The sequence below is a fragment of the Cynara cardunculus genome (genome assembly GCF_001531365.2).
Source record: "Cynara cardunculus var. scolymus isolate 2C chromosome LG 12, CcrdV1, whole genome shotgun sequence".
NCBI lineage: Eukaryota > Viridiplantae > Streptophyta > Magnoliopsida > Asterales > Asteraceae > Cynara > Cynara cardunculus.
The window spans coordinates 35,836,524-35,858,362 of NC_037539.1; the positions used below are offsets into that span (position 1 = coordinate 35,836,524).

The 21,839-nt window shown below is 36.8% G+C and overlaps 1 protein-coding gene across 1 annotated transcript; it reads left to right on the forward strand.

Moving 5' to 3' along the window:
- Positions 1-244: 244 nt before the first annotated feature.
- On the forward strand, positions 245-20,688 carry LOC112523064 (protein phosphatase methylesterase 1). Its single transcript, XM_025132501.1, has 13 exons — positions 245-480; positions 3,877-3,961; positions 4,077-4,147; positions 4,648-4,762; positions 4,889-4,968; positions 5,409-5,493; positions 5,565-5,645; positions 8,850-8,944; positions 9,158-9,208; positions 19,964-20,044; positions 20,121-20,193; positions 20,261-20,338; positions 20,424-20,688. Exons 1-13 carry the CDS (start codon positions 344-346, stop codon positions 20,460-20,462), a joined length of 1,071 nt encoding a protein of 356 aa, XP_024988269.1. The 5' UTR covers positions 245-343; the 3' UTR covers positions 20,463-20,688.
- Positions 20,689-21,839: the final 1,151 nt, after the last annotated feature.

Here is a 21,839-nt window from a genome sequence, read left to right on the forward strand (position 1 = left end):
GTTTTTTTCGTTCGTGATTAATTACGCTTGATTAAAATATTAATTCCATTCCGCGTCAAACTAATATTATTATTATTTGCTCGGATTCTTGGGGTGTGTTTCAAACACATTTACAACAGCTTAGATTTGTATATCATAGCTGTAATTATATATGATATTGAATTTTTTTAATGATATAACAAAATATTTAACCGAACCAGCAAAAAGTTTGTTAGAAATTAGAATTTTACTTTTATTTCGCCCAAGGAGTTTCTAACATTTTCCGAGGGTTTTGAGCCCCAGCAAACTTCCCATCGTTCCATTCAATTCCAAATACACAACTCGCAACGCAACAAAAGCTAACATGGAACCAAAGCCATCAAGCCTCAAACCGCTTCCCGAGGAAGATCAAGATCATGATCAAGATCGACTGCAATCTGATCATGCTCCTACGAATGCGCCGTCTGCTTTCTCCTCAAAACCCATTCGTCCTCCCACTCAGTGAGTACCTGAATTCCGATGCATGTCTACAGTCCCTCGTTCTCTGTCGCAGCTTTTCTCTAAATTTGATCATCCTGCTTTCCGTTAATCTGATTACCAGATATCAATTTTTACTTGCTATGAAATTGGGTATACTTTCAGTTTTTGTAATGCGTTCCGAATTTCCAATCATTTACCATTGCAGATACTCACTCCCGGAAGGAGCTACCCTTTGAATTTAGAAACTCGAATGGGTTACTGTTCAGGGTCAATATTGTCGTGGATTTTTGAACGGTTAAAGAAAATTTCATGATCACATATTCACATTAAATATGTATAAAGTGTGGTACATAGAGAATCACGTTAGTGGAGAATTAGCAATAAAAGTTGGCATCGTTAATGATTTATTGAAATGTAATTTATTTTGGTTCTGTGGATCATAGGAATTGACAGGTGTGAATGTGTGATTACCCTGTCTCCAGCACAACAACAGGATGAGTTTGATCATATTGTCAATGCACCCTGTAAACTGAATTGAGTTGTGAGTGAAGTTCTCTAGCTGATCACAACCTTATTAAATGAGTATAATATGCTGTAAACACAGAAACTCATGTTCACATAAAAAATTAAGCCAATGGGAGACTAGGTATGGCAATGTTTGATTTCCCATTATAAGATTTTTATGGCAGACAAGACATTGGATCGATCCTAGTGAAAATCATCTGTTGATGGTGTGTCGTTCAGGTGGTAAAGTTTTATTAAACTTCTTAAAGACATATAGACAAATGCTGTGATCTCTAAGAGAACTTGAGGATTTGGGTTAAATGATAAAAGCAACTAGGTATTATAAGCTACTTAAGGAGGATCTCTAGGACTTCACACCAAATACAAAGATTTCATATGCAAAACGTTGATTCACTCGGCAAAGAGCACACACAGACAGAAAATGGAAGTACGTGATTATTTTGAAAATAAAAATTGCATTAAATTTATTATCATGATTATGATGAATACTTGCACATCATGATGTGAGTGATAGCAGCAAGGCTTTCTTGGCTGTAGGCATTTGGAAGGAGAAGCAGAAGAGTGGTATTTAGGCTTCGTGGATGCCTCAAGGAATAGGTTGGAAAGAGTTCATAGATGAGGTTCTCTCCAGATTGAAATGGAAATGAATCCAATTGGCGAAGTTAACGCACTGCTACATTGCGAGGAAGAAGGGGGGGGGGAGGTACTGTAGATGAATAGAAAAAAATAGGTGAATAGCTTAGAGGCTGGGCACTATTCAAGAACGATTTTCTCATCAAATCATTCTTTGTTGATTCAATTTTTGGAGGGTTACAGGAGGAGATTCAGGGGGGGGGGGTAAGCGGTTTATGGGTTTAAGCCCAAGGCATTTTAGGAGGCCATCTACTTTGCAAATATAAAGGAGGTCAAAGTGTTTTCATGGATTAGGAAATCTCAATCTGGGGAAGTTGGTTTTTTGGTCACAAAAGTTCTATGATGATTAAGGCAGGGCAAAAGGAAATGGTGATGCCACAGAGTTGTGGGCACGATGGCTACTACAAAATGGAATGGGGCCATTAGTTAGAAGAACCAGAATCTTCCCATCAAGAAACCCACCAAAGGAAAATTGGATGACAAGAGGAAGAAAAGACTGTTTCTCATGTGACAAGCCATATGTTGTGGAACATCCATGCGAGAAACCACACTTGTTCATAATGGCAACTGAGGAAAAGGATGACATTAATGAATGATGATGTACTTAATATATGAGTAGTTAGAAGAAATAATGCTACAACAGCACAACTCATTGAGTGGCCTAAAGCCACCTGGTGAAGCAACAGTGTTGATTGGTCTAAAGTCACCAGAAGAAGCAACATGTAGGTGAACAGTTGTTTTTTCAGTTCAAATGTTGCGGTCAATGTTTTCTTTAAGGGGTAGAGATTGTAAAGGTCAACGAGTAAGACAGTAACAAGTAAGTCCTTCACAAGGTTATGTGTAAACATTTCAGGAGTTAGTTGTAGACAGTCAGTTAGCTAATTGGGCAGGAAAGGTGGCTAAGGCGTGTAAATGTATGTAGTTGGGGCGTTCTTTATATGAATTGCATACTCCTCTGCTCTGCTGTTTCCTCTTTCTAACTCCTTCCTCTAATTCTATTCCAATCCTTGCTCCAATTCCATTCATTTCCATAAATATCAAATTGGATCTTTGCAATGATATTAGGGTTTAGCTTCGTGCTGTTTTGGCTCTCATACCAAGTTGATGCATGACAAAAATCAAAATATCGGATTTGGAAAACCCTCATCTTGTAGACCATTGAATCCAATTGTAAATATTTCATATCTTAAGCATTGACATAAATGAGGTTGGCAACATCCCTTTCTTCACCGGTAGTTTTTGGCATTCAGAAAACAGACCAGAAACAAAGTGGGAAAAGAGGCTGTACAGATTGGATATGGAAAAAGAGTGGTGAATTAGGTATTAGATGGTATGTTTTAAACAGCAGGTTTGACAACCCTAAAATGCCTGTGTTTCTAGTCAGAAAAGATTTTGGGAGTTCAGCTATACAAGACAGGTTTGAGTGATATGTGGTTGGAAATCGTCTGGGTTGTTACATCGGCCAGTTGGCTGGTCTGAGTAATAAGTCACCTAGTCTAGGCAACATGGGATGCAAGTGCTACTGCTGTTTGTTTGAAGGAGTTGATGCTGTTGCTGGTGGCTTAAGGTGTTAAGGCTATGGTTTAATTTAACATAGCTCTAATACCATGGAAGTGGTCAGTGTGGGAAAATGTAAAAATGTAAATGATTATGTATTTAATGTAGGGGTAATGGGAGCCGATTATAATCCCAAAATATTAGTGATTGTAGGCAATCCCATAAAATCAGGGATTCATAGAATAGTTTCCTTTTCTTTCCCTTTGCCTTGTGTATTTATATTGTATGCTTCTCTGTCAAGAATGAATGAGAAACACAGCAGAATTCCTAAATCTGTTAGTCAGGCCTTCCGGCTATTGTGAGACTATTACTGTTGGAGAACCTGTAATGTGCAGGGTACATGGTATGGGCCATGAGCGAAGTCATAGTAATTAATAAACATTCCAGAACGAAGTGGTTCTTTATGACAACCTTCAGAAAATCTCTCTAAGTTGGGATCTCCTACATACTGTCTCAAAGGTTCTGCTAATGAGCTAGTGGCTCCAGCATCTTTAACAGGATTAGATTTATTGAAATAGATATCATATTCTGTATTTTGTTGGTTACCATTAGCTATATTGCATGATCATTAGACACGTTATTAAAATAAGATTCTCGTAATCTTTTTATTATATAGCTTATGTATTTTTTGATTTATTTTTCAAATCAATCTTATGATTAAACTCAAGCACTTACTCTTCCATTGTGCTGCTTGTCTTGTAGAACATCTTCGCAAAAATACTCCCCGTTAGATTGGAAAGGCTATTTTGACCAAGAGGATGATGTTTGCATCCCTGACACAAACGATGTTAGTGACATGTCTCATATACTTAATAGAGCGTTTCTTTTTTTTCACCCCATGTCATTTATGTTTTTTTCTCTGTTTGTGATTGTGTTTTATGCTGATTTACTCTGTTGTTTAGGTTTTCCACATATATACTGCAGGAAAGGAAGGACCAGTTGTATTTTGTCTACACGGGGGTGGATATTCTGGGTATGCCTGATTAGTGTTCTCCTCAAATGTATTTTTCATCAATTTTTTCTTATTTAATCCCAGGAACCTTATTTTAAAGGTGAAGTTTGTCATCAATAATGCTATTAAAGGTGTAATTATATTGCAAACTCATTTTGTTACTGCAGAAAGTAGTACAAATTTGTTTTCATTTGTCTATAATTTTGAGTCGATTGTTTTTAGTCATACTTTTAAAATGTACCTGTAGATTATTTTAGTTTTTGCACTTGATCATGATGAAGGTGCACCCATGCCTTTCCTCACACCAAGGCAAAGTTTCAGATTTGTGCCATGAGGTGTGCCAGGTGCCTGAGGTGCAAGTATTGCACCATTTCAGTTGACGCTGACATTTCAAACATGAAACATTTTTGAGAAGAATTATTTGACATGTGCAACAAAAACAATAATCCATGTCTTCATAGTTATGTTGCTAGGCAGAAAGGGAAATCCGCATAAATAGTTATTTAACAAACTATCCTCAGGCTTTCGTTTGCAATGTCATCACGCTTAATTAAGGAGAAAGCAAGGGTAGTAGCAATGGACCTGAGAGGACATGGGAAATCATCCACAGAAAATGAAATAGACATGTCTATTGAGGTATGTATCTTAAATTGTTCAAATACTGGCTAGTATGCGGTTTTTGAAATTTGGGATATCCATGTTAAGCTCCCAAATTTTCATGTCATCTCTTTTCTTAGTGGGAATGGTACAATGTCATTGCAGACCCTATCTAGTGATGTTCTTGCTGTTTTGAAGACAATGTACGGAGATAGTCCACCAGCAATCGTGCTTGTTGGCCACAGGTTTGTGATTCACTATAAACACTTCATGGCTGACAGACATCAATGTAGTGATGCTAATGCTATGATAAGCATTTCATAGAATACTCAATAGTGTACACCCACAAGACATGTATAAATTTGGATATGCAATTTACAAGACAAAGTACCAAAACACGTTTTTGATATTACCTCTGTTTGAACCCTCATGGGCATAACGGTCTAGGTAAAGTGGTTCCCTGACTGGAGCATGTTCTGTATGGTGAAATCATCTTGTCTTGTTGATTTTGTTGATCTTGCAAGATTGACATAACTAGAATTATGGTGGGGTCGAAGTTATCTTTTCATATTTCTCAAATTAATGATATTGTAGCTTATTGGCTATGGTTAAATTGATACTTGGAACCAAAAAGAAATTAACGAGAAAATTATTGATTTAATTTACATTGAACTATTGCATGCAGCATGGGTGGATCAGTTGCAGTGCATGTGGCAGCAAAGAAAACATTACGTAGTCTTGCTGGACTTGTGGTTGTTGATGTTGTTGAGGTGCAGTTTAACTCAAACTACTTCCAATTTTTTTTGCACTGAACATTATTGAAATTAAATTACAATTGCAGGGGACAGCTATGGCTTCGTTGATGCATATGCAGAAAATTCTCTCAAACAGAATGCAGTATTTTTCGACTCTTGAGAAAGCGGTAAAATGTTGACTTTTGCTTCTATGCAGAGCTAGTTTGACTCATTTTATGTATGTGGCTTGTTCATTTCTTCCATATATGGAATCGAAAAGCCTGCATAACAATAGTTCTCTCATAAAAAATCAAGTCTCACTTCCAACAGCACTAGCTTTGTCCCTTGCTAGTTCAACAACACTAGTTAGATATGAAAAGATGCATGGGATGTCTTGTACTGAAAATATCTTGTGCACCATTCGATAGACATCACAGCCTTTTCCCGTCTGTGGGAAAACCGAATGCTAGACTACCATCTACCTGATTCACAACCACACTACTTGCAAAACTATTACACGTGACTACTTGCAAATGCATCCAATTATTACAAACCAAATATAGAGATTAAAATCTATCAAACCACTGTATCGTCTTCAACTTCATCATCAACATTGTTTTCAAGGATGATATCCACACTTTCTTCTAAGTCCTTATCTCTTAACTCGTATCATTTTCATCCGGGTAATCCAATAGGCTATTGCCATCCATTTAGTGCGTTACCCAAGATCATTAATCATGACCTGAAGGAAGATCTAGGGAGAACCCTGAAAAAGATAACCAAAGAACATATCGTAAATGTTAGATTAATTGATCTAAGGGATGTGATTATGTCGTTTTCACAGGTGGGTTTATCTAAATTTCTTGAGACTTCATTCCTTGAATGAGTTTTGCAGTGTCAGCAACAATTTGCTATTGGCTCCTGCTGAACATTTGTCGTCAAAGCAGAGACTACAAGATTGATAGGATCTAAAACATTAATTTTTCTTGGATTGGATTGTTCCAACTCATAGCTTCTTAATATCCTATGGTAAAATCTCATGTGATGATGCATCTTGAAAGCTTTATTATCCCTGCATCCAAAGTTGAATTTTTGATGCCATGTTGGGTTCCAAGGAGAATAACTCACATTTTGTGTTCCTTTAGTATTTCTTTGATGTGCTGGACAATTACCTATCACCAACAAAATTCTTTAACCATGATTTTGTGGTCAAACCAACAAATATATTTATCAAAAAACACACTTGTCATCCATGCTATTTTGTTTGCACGATAGTGATGATTCAAGTTGCTCTTTTGTTTTCCAATCATCCATAAAGGGATCTTTTTTTCCAGAGCCATCCTCATTGCAACAAATAAACTGCTAGCCTTTTCCCTTCAAGTTGCTTTGTAGCAAGAGAATAATCAGCTTGTAACCTATAAAACAAACGAGTTTTGCCCATATTAGAAACATCCTTCACAGGGACTTGTCTATTTTTTCCCTTATGGACTCCAATTTCTTCATGTCCTGTATATCAACCTAACCGCCCATTGTGAGACAACAAAAACTTGATACCATGTCTTAGCTTAAATTTCTCTAGCCAACTTTGGGAAAAGTTGTGCTCATAATCTTGTTGAGGGTACAGAAGTTTCATTATATCTCTTGCCTTCTCAAGACTAGTTCTCGGGTTATATTCCCATGGTCTTGGTACCGGAGGAACCACTCATAAACAACCTTCTCCATGTCTGGAATTTTTTTGGAACGGGGACAGACCAGTGTGTGGAAATTTTGCTGGTTTGCGGGTTTATATTCCTTCCTTTCTCTACATTAGTCAAAAGATACTCAGTGTCCGTTCGAGTGTGTTTGATATTGTACCTTGACCAACTTTTAAATGAATTTTTTCATATGCAAATGTATGTGAGTGCATGCAGAATGATTTTTTTTGTACTCACATAATGCTTTAAGTATTTGTTCTGTCATTGTTGATCTTGTGATCCTTCTAGATGAGAAACCATTGTGTGGTACGGTGTCAAGATATTTGTTTGTTGTTTATATAGTATATTGTTTGACCATCATATATTGCATGTTTTTAGTAGAAATACAATGGGTAGTATGTGATTATTATGAAACAATGAACAATACCATTAATCATTAATTACATACGAGAATCAATGAATATTATTAAAAAAAAGAACATGTCAATGAATCATACATCATACATCGTACTGTATTAATTTCCACTAATAACATGTAGCTGAATTTATTTTTTATATTAATTCGATAAATATAATACATAAATTAGTAAGATACAGTATTGTTGACGTAATCAAAACTCAACTTCATTGAATCATGAGTAACACTCTTTAATTTAATATTTATTCATTATTATCTCTGAAGTAATAAAATCTCATGGTTCAACAATATTAATCTAAACAGGTTTATAGTATACTGCTTTTATAGAGTGTTTACTATATAAAACCTCTTTAACCTAATAATGTTGAGATCTTCAATTTTAAACAATGCTTTGATAGTGTCTTATATATATTTATATATATAATGTAATACTTAATTAATATTTTCGGCAAAACCTATATGGGGCTAGGTCTAGCTTGTAATTAGTTGTTAACACCTATCCATGACAGTGGGCATACCTCAAGGATGATTTTCTTTGTAATTTATAATAGTTATTATTCTTTAAGAGGCTCGACATTGAGACACATGCTTAAGCTTGAGGGAATGTGCTGAGCATACTTAAGTGTGCATCTGTTGGAGGCAAAAAATTGGTTATATTCATTATTATTTGGTTAAATGATGTTTTAATTGTCTTAAATATATATAATGTAATTTTTTTATTAATCTTTTTGATAGATGGTTTTGTTTGTAAGATTTAAGTTTACAAATTTGCCATCCACCTAACAGATAGAAATTAATGCCTTTAGCATCAGTATGACTTTTGGTAAAACCTAGATAGGTCTAGGTCTAGCGTGTAATTAATTGTTAACGCCTATCCATGATTATAGGCATACCTGAAGGATGTTCTTTTGTAATTTCCGCTAGTTATTTTCCTTTAAAGGCTCAACATGATTGAGATACATGCTTCAGCTTGAGGGAATGTGCCGAGCGCACCTAAATGTAATTTTTTTGGGGCAAGATTGGTTGTGTTCAGTATTTATTTGGTCACATGAAAGCACACAATTATATATGAGACATGAGGCTTAAGTGATGTCATTAATCCTATTGTCCATCCTCGCTTTCTCTGTATGTTCCTTTCTTCTCCTTTTTGCTGAATCTGATAATGTTTTTTATAGTTGATAGAATTTGATCTACAAATGGTGAAAAACTTTTGTAGTGTTAGTACTGTTTTTATTGAACAAGTCTGTCTGCCATAATGTCATGAAATGTAATGCATGCAGATCGAGTGGAATGTCAGAGGAGGCTCTTTAAGAAACATTGAATCTGCTCGAATATCAATTCCTGGGACCTTAAAGTATGATGATTCACAAATGTGGTAAGGGAAGTCCTTAAATTCGTGTTTTGTGTTATTCCAAATTTTTATATAACATATCTCGAAACACACAAGTTGATTCTTCAAATCATTTCCATCGTCATTTAAATTATTTACTTTGCCCTTGTAGTAGCTTGTTCTAAATTTAAAAGTTAAGTTGATTATATTAGGTTCCTGCTTGCCTCAAATTAACGGATCTAGTTGTTGTGTGTGCAGCTATTGTCACAGAGCACGATTGCAGGAAACAGAACAATATTGGAGAGGATGGTACTATTTAGTTTTCTTTGATGTTTTTAATCATTGACAGACATTACCATATTTGTCCATTGCAAAATTTGATTTCTGCAGTTGGAGATGAAAGCTTATACTCCCTCCAACCCAAGATAAATTTCGTCAATTTCGTTTTTTGGATGTCCTAAAGTGATTGTAATGTTTCTCTTTTTGGGAAAATTTAAGGAAAAAATTACCGATATGCCCCTTATTGATCATCACAAAGTTTTGATGACCAAGAGAAGATGATGCTCATGGACTATCGTCATATATGTTGCCACGAACAATCTTAGGCAATTGGCCTATGAGGATTCGTAATAAGATGAGTTGTGGCTTAATAATCACAATCAACGTGTTAGCCGAGGTGTTGATCGAGGCTTGTATCTTGGTAACAATTTCGATCGGGGTAATTATAAGTTTACATTGAAAGTAGACCTTCCTAGTCTTAGTGGGAACTTGAGCATCAAGGATTCCATTGATTGGTTTGTTGAGGTTGATCAGTTATCTGAATATATGGATATTTTGAAAGTGAGAAGGGTAAGTTCTCCGTAGCGTGCAAGTAGCATGCGGATTAGGGGGGGTGCTTCCGCTTGGTGGGAGTAACAAACAGGAGATACTGTGAGGGTAGACAACCAATTCATACCTAGTATAGAAAAAAAAATTGTTACATAGGATTTTCTTCCAACGAGTTATGAGCAGAACTTTCAACGATGAGAACTTCGCCACCCAGTCAATTTTATTACACTTGCTGAAAGGACTGATTTACAAGAAAGTAAAGGGAAATAGGTTGCAAGGTATCTAGACGGATTGAAACCTCAAATTAGAGATGAATTTGGGCTCAGCTGTTACACATATAGATTGTAGGGATGATTGTGAGGGCAGGTCAAATCAGTTGTGGGGGCAGGTCAAATCAATTGTGGGGGGCTGGTCAATTAGTCAATAAGTGAGGTAAATTAGTTGTTAGGAGAGGTATATATAGACAAGGGTGGAATCTATCAGGTATTCTTCTTTGTAATCAATTTGGTGTAATCCTTAGAAGAATTCTTGGTCTCTCGAAAGCGAGAGTATCTCGTAGTCATTCGATTATGAGTGAATAATCAAATCTTACCCTAGTTTTCTTGATAATCGCTACATGGTTTTAAAAATCGGTTGAGGCGCACATCTCAAGGCGAGGCGGCCAAAAAACGATCATGAGGCGTCGCCTCTCGGCCAGTATGTGCATATGCTTTGCAAAGATGAGGCAGCGACTGAGGCAGGGAGCAGTGAGACGTGAGAGAGGCATTCGATTTATTTGGAAAAAAAGTGTCAATGATTTCATTACTTATTCAACTCTTACGTTTCTACTTCATATATTTCTATGTCAGTAGTAGTGGAAGACCGACACTATATATTTATTTATTTTTCTCAAGTCTCTCACTTTGAAGAATTAGGTGAATGTATACGTGTGTGTGTATATATGTATCATATTTCCTTACCGGCTTACTTATCCAAACTCTCGCAGCCCAATTTTTATAGTTTTTTGGCTTAATGAACCCTATCTACTTCCTAATTCTTTGTTGATAGTAGTGGCAGACCTAAAGTGTTATATATGCATATATATATATATATATGCACACACACACATATTAATGGTTGTGGTAGTGGCAGTGGCAGTGGCAGTGGCAGTGTATATATATGTATATAAATTATGTCTAGTGGCAAAACACACATACGTATATATATATATATATTGTGTATATATTTATGTATTTTGTGATAATAATTTGGTGTAGATATATTATTTTGAATTTTATTTATTTTCCACCTCGAGTTTACGCCTCGGGGCGCCTTGAGGATTACGCCTTGCCCCGCTGAGGAAAAACACCTCGCCTCACGTTTCCGTACTTTAAAACCTTGAATCGGTAGCAATTTGTAACAAATGGTATTAAAGCAGTCGATCGTGGAGATGACCAAGAGTTTGCTCGCCAATTTCAACATGATGGTGGGAGATCTAAGGTCGGTGCAATCAAAGTTGATTTCTATAAAAGAAAATTTTCAGACTTTGAAGCAAATGCTCAAAGAATAGGAAGTACAAGACTAAGAAGGGATGAAGCAGCCGAAATCAGAACATAAACAACCTTCAATGGGTGAAAAGAAGTCTTGTCAATCTAGGAATTCGAGCCATACATTGTGAAATGAAGACATTGAAGAGACTTGTTCCAGCCTGGGGACAACCAATTTCTGGTGACCGGACTGCCGTCGTAACGAAGTACAAGGAGCCTGTGAAGAAGAAAAGGAAGGCCGTAAATCACGGATATAATTTTTGGGTGAGGTCGTGGTTGCTGAATTGGGGGCAGAGGCCTTGGTTTTTAGGATTTCAAGTTTGGGTCGACAATATAGGTCTAGTTCTTCCAACCAAGTTAGTAGTCTTGATCTGATGGAGAAAACAGAAGCAAAATGGTCGATTAATCAGGTTAGTAGCCTCGATCGATTTTTGGAGAACAAATTTTCGGTATTGATGCTTTCGATCGAACGTAGAGCAGGATACGGGAATGTAGAAAGACGAAGAAGCTGATGAGAACTTGTTGAAGATGGTGTGCTTGTTGTCTATTTACAACAAGAAAGAGAAAGGCCATCCAATTACGATGGTGGTTTTCAACATCCAAGAGGCATTTATTTGGAAAGAAAACAATAAAGGGCTGGCAAGGGTAAAGTTCCAAAAGGCAAGGTGGTTATCAGAAGAGTAACAGGTGGATCTTGGGAAATAAAGTGGGCAGGAACCCAACTCGAGGAATTTTTTGCAGGGGAGCATTAGAATGGTACAGGTCGTGACCAAGTCTATAAAACAAAATGTTCAGATCTTGAAGAAACCAATGCAAGTGTTGATTAAATCGCAACAAGATATGTTGAAGACGACAACTACGAGCTTGAAAGAGGATGGACATGTCAATTTGGGCATGAGGAAACCAAAAAAGACTATAAATTCTGATTATGGAGAAGCTTCAGAATTTCGAGACAGAAGACTTGAGGCATCAATGTTCAATGGAACAAATCCAACCAGTGGATTGTAAAGGCTGAAAGTGTCCACACATTGGCATCTGATGATGTTTTGGAAGAAAAGGCTAAAAGTCTCTTGCAAAATTACAATCCACGAGAAGTTTGTTGCATTTGGGTATAAAGTTTATTGAGCCATAGATATCCTTTCATCGAAGATGTATATATGTGTGTATATATATATATATATATATATATATATATATGAGCTATTTAATTTCAAGCATCGTTGGGGAAGAAAGCTGAAGCTTTTGCTTTTTGAAGGCATTGGAGAAATAATGTAAGACCTTAAAACAAAGTTCTGATCTTTTTGGAAGTGTGAATCTGTTGAAAGCCATAAATAAAACATGATAGAATTGTTGGATGAGTGGGATGAAAGAGGAGTGAATCAATTTTTTCATTTCTTCATTCCATCTTGAGGACAAGGTGGATGTTTGTGAGCCGGGTATTATTACCCATATAGATAGTAAGGATGATTGTGTGGGGGCTAGTCAATAGTCAATAAGTGTGGTAAGTCGGTTGTTAGAAGTATAAATCGGAGGGTGGAATTGATTAGGTATAGGTTTTGTAATCAATTGGAGACAACCCTTAGGAGAGTTCTTGTCCTCTCAAAAATTAGAGCATCTTATAATCAAATCTTACTCTAGTCTTTTTGATAATTGGTAGCAATTTGTAACATCAATTATTGTGGATTCTAAATGAGGCAAAGAACATGGCCACCATCTTTTGTAAGTCCCTTCGTTCCATGGTGGAGATGTTTCATGTTACAGGGTCATACGGCATTTGTACCTCTTGTCGTTTGGAGAGTAACGAAGGATGATGAATGTGGAGGCTTTGGGTTCAAGCTTGCTCCTGAATTGAGGCTATATGTGGAGGTAAGTTGTGTGATTGAAGATCTTTGGTGGGATTTTTTTAGAGTAGATTTGTATAAGGAAATGAATACATTAACACATGGCATGGAGATTTATAGTCATGACCCAAAATCTGATTCAAATCCGACATAGCACCCATAGGTACATAAGAAATGTATATACTGACAGGACATTCGGTTGATAAGATAGATGGTTGTGTGGGACAACTCTTATCTGGTGTTTTTAGGTACATTTTATGTGAAGAGGAGCTTGTGTAGTTTCAAGTAGGCGTCTATTTTTTTCCGTTTGGCTACTACATGTTGTCGAGTGTCAACATGTGCGCTTTGATGCACAATGCCTTGTTGGGAGAGGTAATCCCCACGAGATGGTTGAAATATTCAGCACTAGTGTCCATGTTAAGGACTTGGATGTTTTTATGGAACTGTGTTTTTGTCATAATATGGAATTTAATTAATAGGTGCTTGGTCTTGGCTAAACTAGTAATTCGTAGTTTCCTAGGCCTACAAGGTAGGTGCTTAGCTTGTTAGGAACCAGAGCCTATTTGCATAGTTGCTTGTTCAAGCCTGAAAAGAAGCCACTTGTCAATCATTGTTGACTTCTATTTCTGATGGCGAATTAGCATAAGGGAAGTGAAGGGGCACTACGGAAGATGTGGAAGGGTAAGGGTGTGGGCCCGAACGATACTGGTGTCGTGTAAGAGTGTAGGCCCGAACGATACTGGTGTCGTGTCTGCTGAGGAGGGGGTGTGGTGGTTGGCAGACCTCTTCGACATTATACTCAAAATTGCCAAGATGCCTGAAAAGTGGAGCCTTAGTGTGGTGTTGCAGCTCTATAAGAACAAAGGTGATGCCCAACAATGTGTATCATGGTATGAAGTTACTTTGCCACACCATGAAATTAAGGAAGTGAGTGATGGAGGCCCGGGTGTTGCACAAAAAGGAGGTGACAGAGAACCAATTTGGTTTCATGTCAGACGTTCGATGATTGTGGCAATCGCAGACGCTTCAAGGAAGTGTAGAGAACGTGATAGGGACTTATAATTGGTGTTCATAGAACTAGAGAAAGCGTATGATAGTGTTTCCACATGACATGATTTGTAGGAGCTTGAAGAAGAAGGGTGGTTCCATGGGGATATGTTGGAGCAATTCAGGATATGTACGGATAGATGAGGACTTGCGTAAGGACCTGGTGGGTGAGACAGTATTTTCAGGTTCAGATTGGACAATGCCAAAGATCGACAATAAGCCCAAGTATATATTTTGTGATTTTGGATGAGATTTCTTGAGGGATCTAGGGGATTATCCCTTGGTGCATGCTATTGGCAACATTGTCCAGATTGCAGAGTTGAAACTGGAGGTGAACGCAGTGGCAGAAGCATAGTAAAGGCGTAGGGGGCACAGGCCCCCAACAAGCTGACCCCAAGAAACACCCAACTAAAGCATGAGTGGTAGGTTTTAAATTTTTATAACCAAAAATTATTAATAGGCCCCCAACAATTAAAGGTAAGGCTCCAAATCTAAATTTATACCATCTCATTTATAACTCTTACTTCAAGGAGTCATTACTTTAAGGATCAATTAAACGCCCTTAAGTTTCAAGTCTCAATCTGTTGAAAATCATTTTATTTTTCTTATTTTGTTTGCTATAATGCTAATAATTTGATTAATCACTATTTAGATTTTTTTCAACTTTCTGTTTGCATTTTATTGTTTTATAGATTTATAATTATTGTTATTTGTTAATTATTAATTTTCTCTTTCTTAATTGTTATTTGATTTAGGATTCTTTAATTTGTTATTTAATTTGGGTTTGTTATTTTGATTTAAGGTTTACGATACTAGTTTATCTTTTATTTTTGATTTCTTGGCCTTTTGCTATCTGATTTCTTTTTAACTGAATCTAAGTTATCGACCTCATGCACTCTAATTTCTTGCTACTAACTATTAATGTGTAGTGTGTTCATTTGCTTTGGTTTAACTGAAAAGTAAAATATGTACATGGCAACATGATGTCTCGGTTTATCCGAAATAGTCAAAAATTAATTGAAAACCAAACCAAATAAGTTATATTTATTCAATAACTGAACCGTTTAATCCGGAAACCAAATAAGTTATACATTCATGGAAGCTTTAGGAATTCTTTTTTTTTTAATTAACCTGGATATCCAACCCGCTATTTGAGCCGACTAATCCCAGGGCGACCACTTGCTTTGCAGATAGCTCAGAGTCACCGCATTTGAACCTCCGTGGCCACAAGGGGATTTTTATTCCTCATTGGATTTGAACCTGGGACCTCCTGGTACTTTTGACCTTTGGAGCCAAGTTCAAACCAATCAGGCACCACCCATGTGGTTAGGAATTTTGAGAACATGATCTCTGGTTGGAGTAGATGCAAGATTAGGGTAGCAATAGCCTAAACAGGAGGAAGGGCGCTAGAGAGGTGGAGGGTGGGGGATAAGGTAGTAATAAGATAAATAGGGGATGTGTCGTCTTACCTTCTTTATGCATCTTCATATGGTGCTGCTAACTTTTCTCTAACCTTCATCTCTAGCCTTAGGGGGGGTTTACCATACCGCGCAAGAGGCTGTTACCTGGGCAAGAGGTTTGGCTGCTTACCGAACCAAAACTGATCTCTGACCGCTGACTGCACATCTAACCGGGGACAAGTATAGATAGATGCTTACTCCGGTCAGTGGCTTCCTATGTGTCCTCTCTCAATCTTTTTCTTCATGGCATTGAACAACAATGGTACCATACAAAAACAACCAGAAACATTTTTGTTGAAACCAAATCACTGGTTGATACAAATATCGGGCAACGTTCAAGTTGGATGGCGACGGAAATACTGCAAGGCTATCCAAGGAAAACCAGTGAAGAAGTTTGACAGCAAGGGAAACCGGCTTCCTGAAATCCATCATAAAGAAACAAAGAACTCAAAAGACATCGGCTCTTGTTGAAAATTAGGATGAAGTAAACCCTAAAAGCAAGTTCCAATCAATCCAAATGTAGGTGATTTACATGAGATCCGACAATGCTTATCACTAATCAAATCACCGGTTGATACAAATTTCTGACAATGTTCTTTGGTAGTCCTGAAATATGTGAAAACACAGTGGTTAACAAGCAGTCCGTAGTGGACAATGCAAGCGAACCCGGTTAGTTGGATTGTCATTCGAGTAATAGAGTGGTAAGAACCAGAATCGTACTTCAAAGTTTTCGGTATTAAGTAGAGAACTTACTGATTTCAATTAGAGAGGAAATATTTTTGAGTTGATTGGTGGAAATATGCTTTCCAACAAGTAAATAACAACATGAGGTGTGGTTGCAAGCATTACTGAAAAACTTGAGCACTCAGTCGAGTTTAGTGGGCACTCTATCGGGTATAATGAGCACTCCACTGCCATAGAGGACATTCTCTTCCAAGATATAACCTCAATAACAAGTGTATACTGTCCCTGTTGTCCCCACTGTCCCCATAAAGTGACCACTATGCTAACCCATGAATTTGTCAATGCGGTGATGATTACAGACCCTTCTGAGTCCATAAGCTCTAATAAGAGATGGTCCATATTTCTATGTCACACAAATACTCTACTGAAGTTGTACACAAATCACTACTTATTCTGCAAAACCCAGATTCTTTTGTGGCCATAAGAACTCTTCCAAGTTCCCTTGCATCACTCAAGCTATTGTCACTATGTGCAAACCCATTTCTGGGTCTAAGACTTGACATTTTGACACATCAAAGTGGGCAAAGTGTTTACTGCTGTCCCTTGGGCTTGCTCACACCCACACCCTTAAGATGACTATATCATGCTAAAAATAAAGAAAATAGTATAATTTCATAATCTCACCGTCTTTGGTTGTACTATATTTGTTTACTTTACTTGAAGATAAACTAGATGCAAGGGTTGTTAGGACAGGATGAATGTAAGATGTAGGATGGGGATTACCTTGAACCGTCTTGCATTCTCAGGTGGTATAGGCCAACCAAGGTCTCTGCGCTGCCAGCCTGCCATTCAACTTCCTTGAGTCCAAATCCTGAAAAAGACTAAGTGTGAACATGAAGGTTTCCGATGGATGTTTTCTCTCATCGTCACTACTTATTTTAATAATCTCTCAGAAAGGTGGAGGAGGTTGCTCAACTACCCTTACATCACAATTTAGGTCAAAGGGGAAGTCCTTTAGAGTCGTCTTGATTGATGCCATTGCCTGTAAATACACACATAATTGGTATTCAAAAATAACATATGAATATATATATATATATATATATATATGACCGTAATACGTGTAGGCATACTTCTTCAAGAACACAACCCCCGTTGTGCTTGAAAAGCACTTAAAAACTCTTCATATGAGCATTTCTGTAATACTTGCTCATTTTATAAAGCTTAGTCGAGAGCACTTCAATATAGGTATACGAGTTCTTTCATTCTTCATCCCTAATTATCAATGAAACTTCATGCTTATAACATCTTACCAACCCATGTACATTTGATGGGATAGCATTGAAACCAACTAAAATTGTTTCATCCTTTTTGTTGCTTCTGCGGGAAAACCACAGAAGTTCGCAATTACCCCACGGACATCCGGCAGTGCTTCTCACGGGCGTCCATGAAAGCATGGATTTTTCTTTTGCTTCCACAGATTTGGTTCCAACATTCTATGCTTCCATGGCATCTGTACTTCTAAATCTCATTTTTTTCTTGATAATTTGTTTCTTTTGGCACTTGTACCATTGTACGACTGTTTTAGTAAGATTCTTTCCATGTAGTATGCAAAAACAGTTCTCCGTTGTTATTTCAGTACATAATCGTACATTTCCTCGTTTTGCCAACATTTGGTTCTTTTCTTCATGGTGGTATTGTTAAGAGTTATTTTTTTGGCTTATATAGCTACATATTCTAGTTGGATGTAACAAATCTGTTCTCTTTTCATCACCTTTTGATTTTAGACATTAAACGTCTAAATTTCTCAAACACGACATTGATACCAACACAAATAAAAAGCCCTCCACTGGTAATCTTTTTCAAGCCCTCCACTGGTAACCTTTTTCCTAGAAGTGTTTTAAACCATTTAGAACCAAAGTTGTACTTATTAAGATTGGTAGTTTTGCAATTTCTAACACCAAACACAGTAGAGGAAGAAAACAGAAACGTGGGTGTTGATCACCACTTTGCGAGCATGAGATGCATAATAATTTAAGTATATTTTGATATAGAGGGAGGATCAAATTAGAACGGTACCTATTTAAAGTGACATGAAAACGGGCAAATCACATGTGATTTTACACTAACATCACATATAAAATCACATGTGAATGCGACCTAGTCCCGCGACCTGAATGCGTCTTCAGCCACAAGTCGCCCGGACACTTTCTTTGACCATTAATGTAAAATCACATTTGATTTTGCACGTGATTTGCCCGTTTTCGTGTTCTTTTTAAGAGGTACCTTTCTCGTTTGATCGTGCCACTTGAGATATATATATATATATATATATATATATATATATATATATATATATATAGACAGACACACGTGAGAAGCGTAAGAAGGGATCTCCACCCTTAGATGCACGTTAGGATAGATGCACCGAGATGCACCACATCAATCCCCTTATCAAGCACGATTCANATATATATATATATATATATATATATATAGGTTTGGGTTTCGGTGAGAAGAAGAGTTAAGGTGAGAAGCGTAAGAAGGGATCTCCACCCTTAGATGCACGTTAGGATAGATGCACCGAGATGCACCACATCAATCCCCTTATCAAGCACGATTCATGGGTGGGTTTGAGATTAAAGGTGATCAAGGGTCCAGATCCCTTCTTACGCTCTCACCTTAACTCTCCTTCTCACACTATCCTACGCCTATATATATGAAAGTGTTTTTTCTTGTTCATGCCTATAAATTGAAACAATGTGCATTTGCATGACATTGCTTATTGATTAAATGTGCATAAAAGGTAATTTCATGAAGAAATTATGAAAGATGCGGATTGGGATGCCGAGTAAATTGAATACATTGAGTAGTTTCTCCTAAGAAATTTTGACAAGTGTCTTGTGCCTTCTTTGTGGGGGCATCCTTCACTGGGTGGATTGGGACTCCAAATAAACCAAAATCTGAAAACAAGTTTGCGGTGGGCACACACTTCTTAGATGGTGAAATAATGCATTGAATGCAAAATTTGATATAATGCACACAAAATTGTTTATGGATGAAATGGCATGAAAAGATGGATTGAAATTGTAAACCATGTGTTTCACCCAGGTTTGGCTTCAAAGTGTATTCATGCATCTCAAGAAAATGTTAAAAGGCTGAGAAATTGAAATCTGTTGGAAGCATGAATCCAGGAGAAAGCTTTTGATATGTTCTAAAAGTATAGTTTAATAGATGATTAACTTACAAGATGAATAAAACTGTGGAAAAAGAGAAGACAGAATGGAATTCGTAGTTGTGGAGCTTTTGGAGGTGGAACCGGAAGAAGATGATAAAAATCATGTATAGAAGAGAAGTGACAGTGACAGAAAAACCCCAGACAAATATGGTGTCTTGTTCTCATTCTAATAAGGCTGTTTGCCTTTTGGCTCATTATGCGTCAGTGATTACAGTCTGAAAATCTATTAAGGGGCCATATCGCTCGCTGATGGCTCATTGTGAGACATTTAGAATATTATTGGGATGATGTAAGGTCTGATGGAGGTTCTTGGCCTCCCATATAAAATGGAGACACTTGTGTTAAATAATTCGAGTCTATATACCCTTGTAATGCAAAATGCATCTTTCGCGTTTCTTGTACAAATGTGACCAATGTTTCTGCAAATTGCTTGCATCCAGGTATGAAGGCCTATCGGAGAAGTTTCTATCATCTCCTGTACCAAAGCTGTTGCTGTTAGCTGGAACAGATAGACTCGACAGGTCCTTGCTTTTGCTATTTAATTGATCTTTGTATGCATGACTTAATTAATTTGAAAGATACTCTTTGCTGTAACAGGGCTCTTACAATCGGACAAATGCAGGGAAAGTTCCAAATGGTGGTTGTCCGACATACTGGCCATGCAATACAGGTGATAATTCAATAAGCTCTCTAAATCCACCATAGTTTAAGCTAAAACCATTGAATATCAATCACAGGAAGATGTACCCGAGGAATTTGCATCACTTATACTCAATTTCATCGCACGCAATCGAATAGGTCCTTATGGAGTTGAGGTTGGTTGTATGATTATCTTAAATTCTCATAGATATTGCATTGTCGTTTATGTTAATCTTTGAATTGTATAAATTTGTGTTGCAGATTCCAGGAATCCGCCGGCCATCACAGCCACATGGTTGAACAATGATTATATGAGAGGGCCTGGTGCAAAATGATTAACCATCCATCATTCATGCGCGAATGAAGATTAGAGTTATATTATTGCTAATGGTCTGGTAGGGTTCATCCTTAAACTTTTGTTAAATACAAATCAACTTGCATCCTCAAATATGGCACAAGTTGTATGTATAATTGTGTTATGGTTCACTGATGTTCTCTTTGTCCAAAATCAACATATGTCTTTGAATTCTTCTTTCCATCTTGATATTTTAAGACACAATTACATGAGTATACAGGGGACTATGTATCGCCGTGAAATGGGAGAACGCATATTAGATGGAAATGGTGTATATACGTAAGGATTAGACTCGAGGATTGCTTTTGATGGGTTTCTCAAATGAAAGGGATTGATTTGAAGCTTATTGTCCATTGATTTTGTTGTATAACGTAAGTAGTGTACATCTATATATATATATATTTTTTTTGTTTGACATAACATTCTAAACTCTAAGAAGATATGAAAGACTCAGAAATTTTTCGATGTCTTTGTTGAAGAGCTTCGATGGGTTTTTATACTTGAATCCGTTGAGTAGATGACCGGCATCTTCCAGTTGCCTTCATAATAATGCAATTTGAAACCGGCTCATTGGAGTAAATCAATTATCTGAATTATTCGTCCTTTTTTTTTGTCGTTGTTGGGATGAATCCGTCTTGATTAAAATGAATCCGACATATCGAACCTAACGTCTTGACTAAAACGAATCTGACATATCAAACCTAACATCTTGACTAACCATGCTTCATGACAACTTCTTGACACACGCTTTATGACCATAATGTCAAATAAGGAATCTTGACTACAACGTCGAATCAATGATGGCACCACCTTTTTGAAATTCAGAAGCATGATTATCACCTTGAATTGACTGTAATTTATATATATATATATATATATATATGAGTTTTTTCAATATTTAAAATACCTATCTCCCTAAAATTAATTTTTACTTTCCAATCCTTTCATTTAAAATTTTCTCATATCCCTTTTTATATAAGTTATGAAAGCTACATAAGATCTATAAAATAATGAAAGTTACATAAGATCTATAATATAAACTTTACAGAATTTAGAAACGTAGAGAAATCCATCGCTACCATCTTAATAGTATGAAAGCACCAACTAATCCCTTAATTTTCACCTAAGCGGGTTCTCGAAAATAACAAGGATGGGCTTATACATGCCATCAAAATAAATCGAGCCTGGCTTAAAATGCTTTTATTGCGGATATTATCCAAGTATAGATAAAAGATCACAATGTAATATATGTTTTAAAGAAATTTGTTACATTTGCCATATTATTTATTTTTAATTTATGTAATTCGGCTACTATTTCAAGT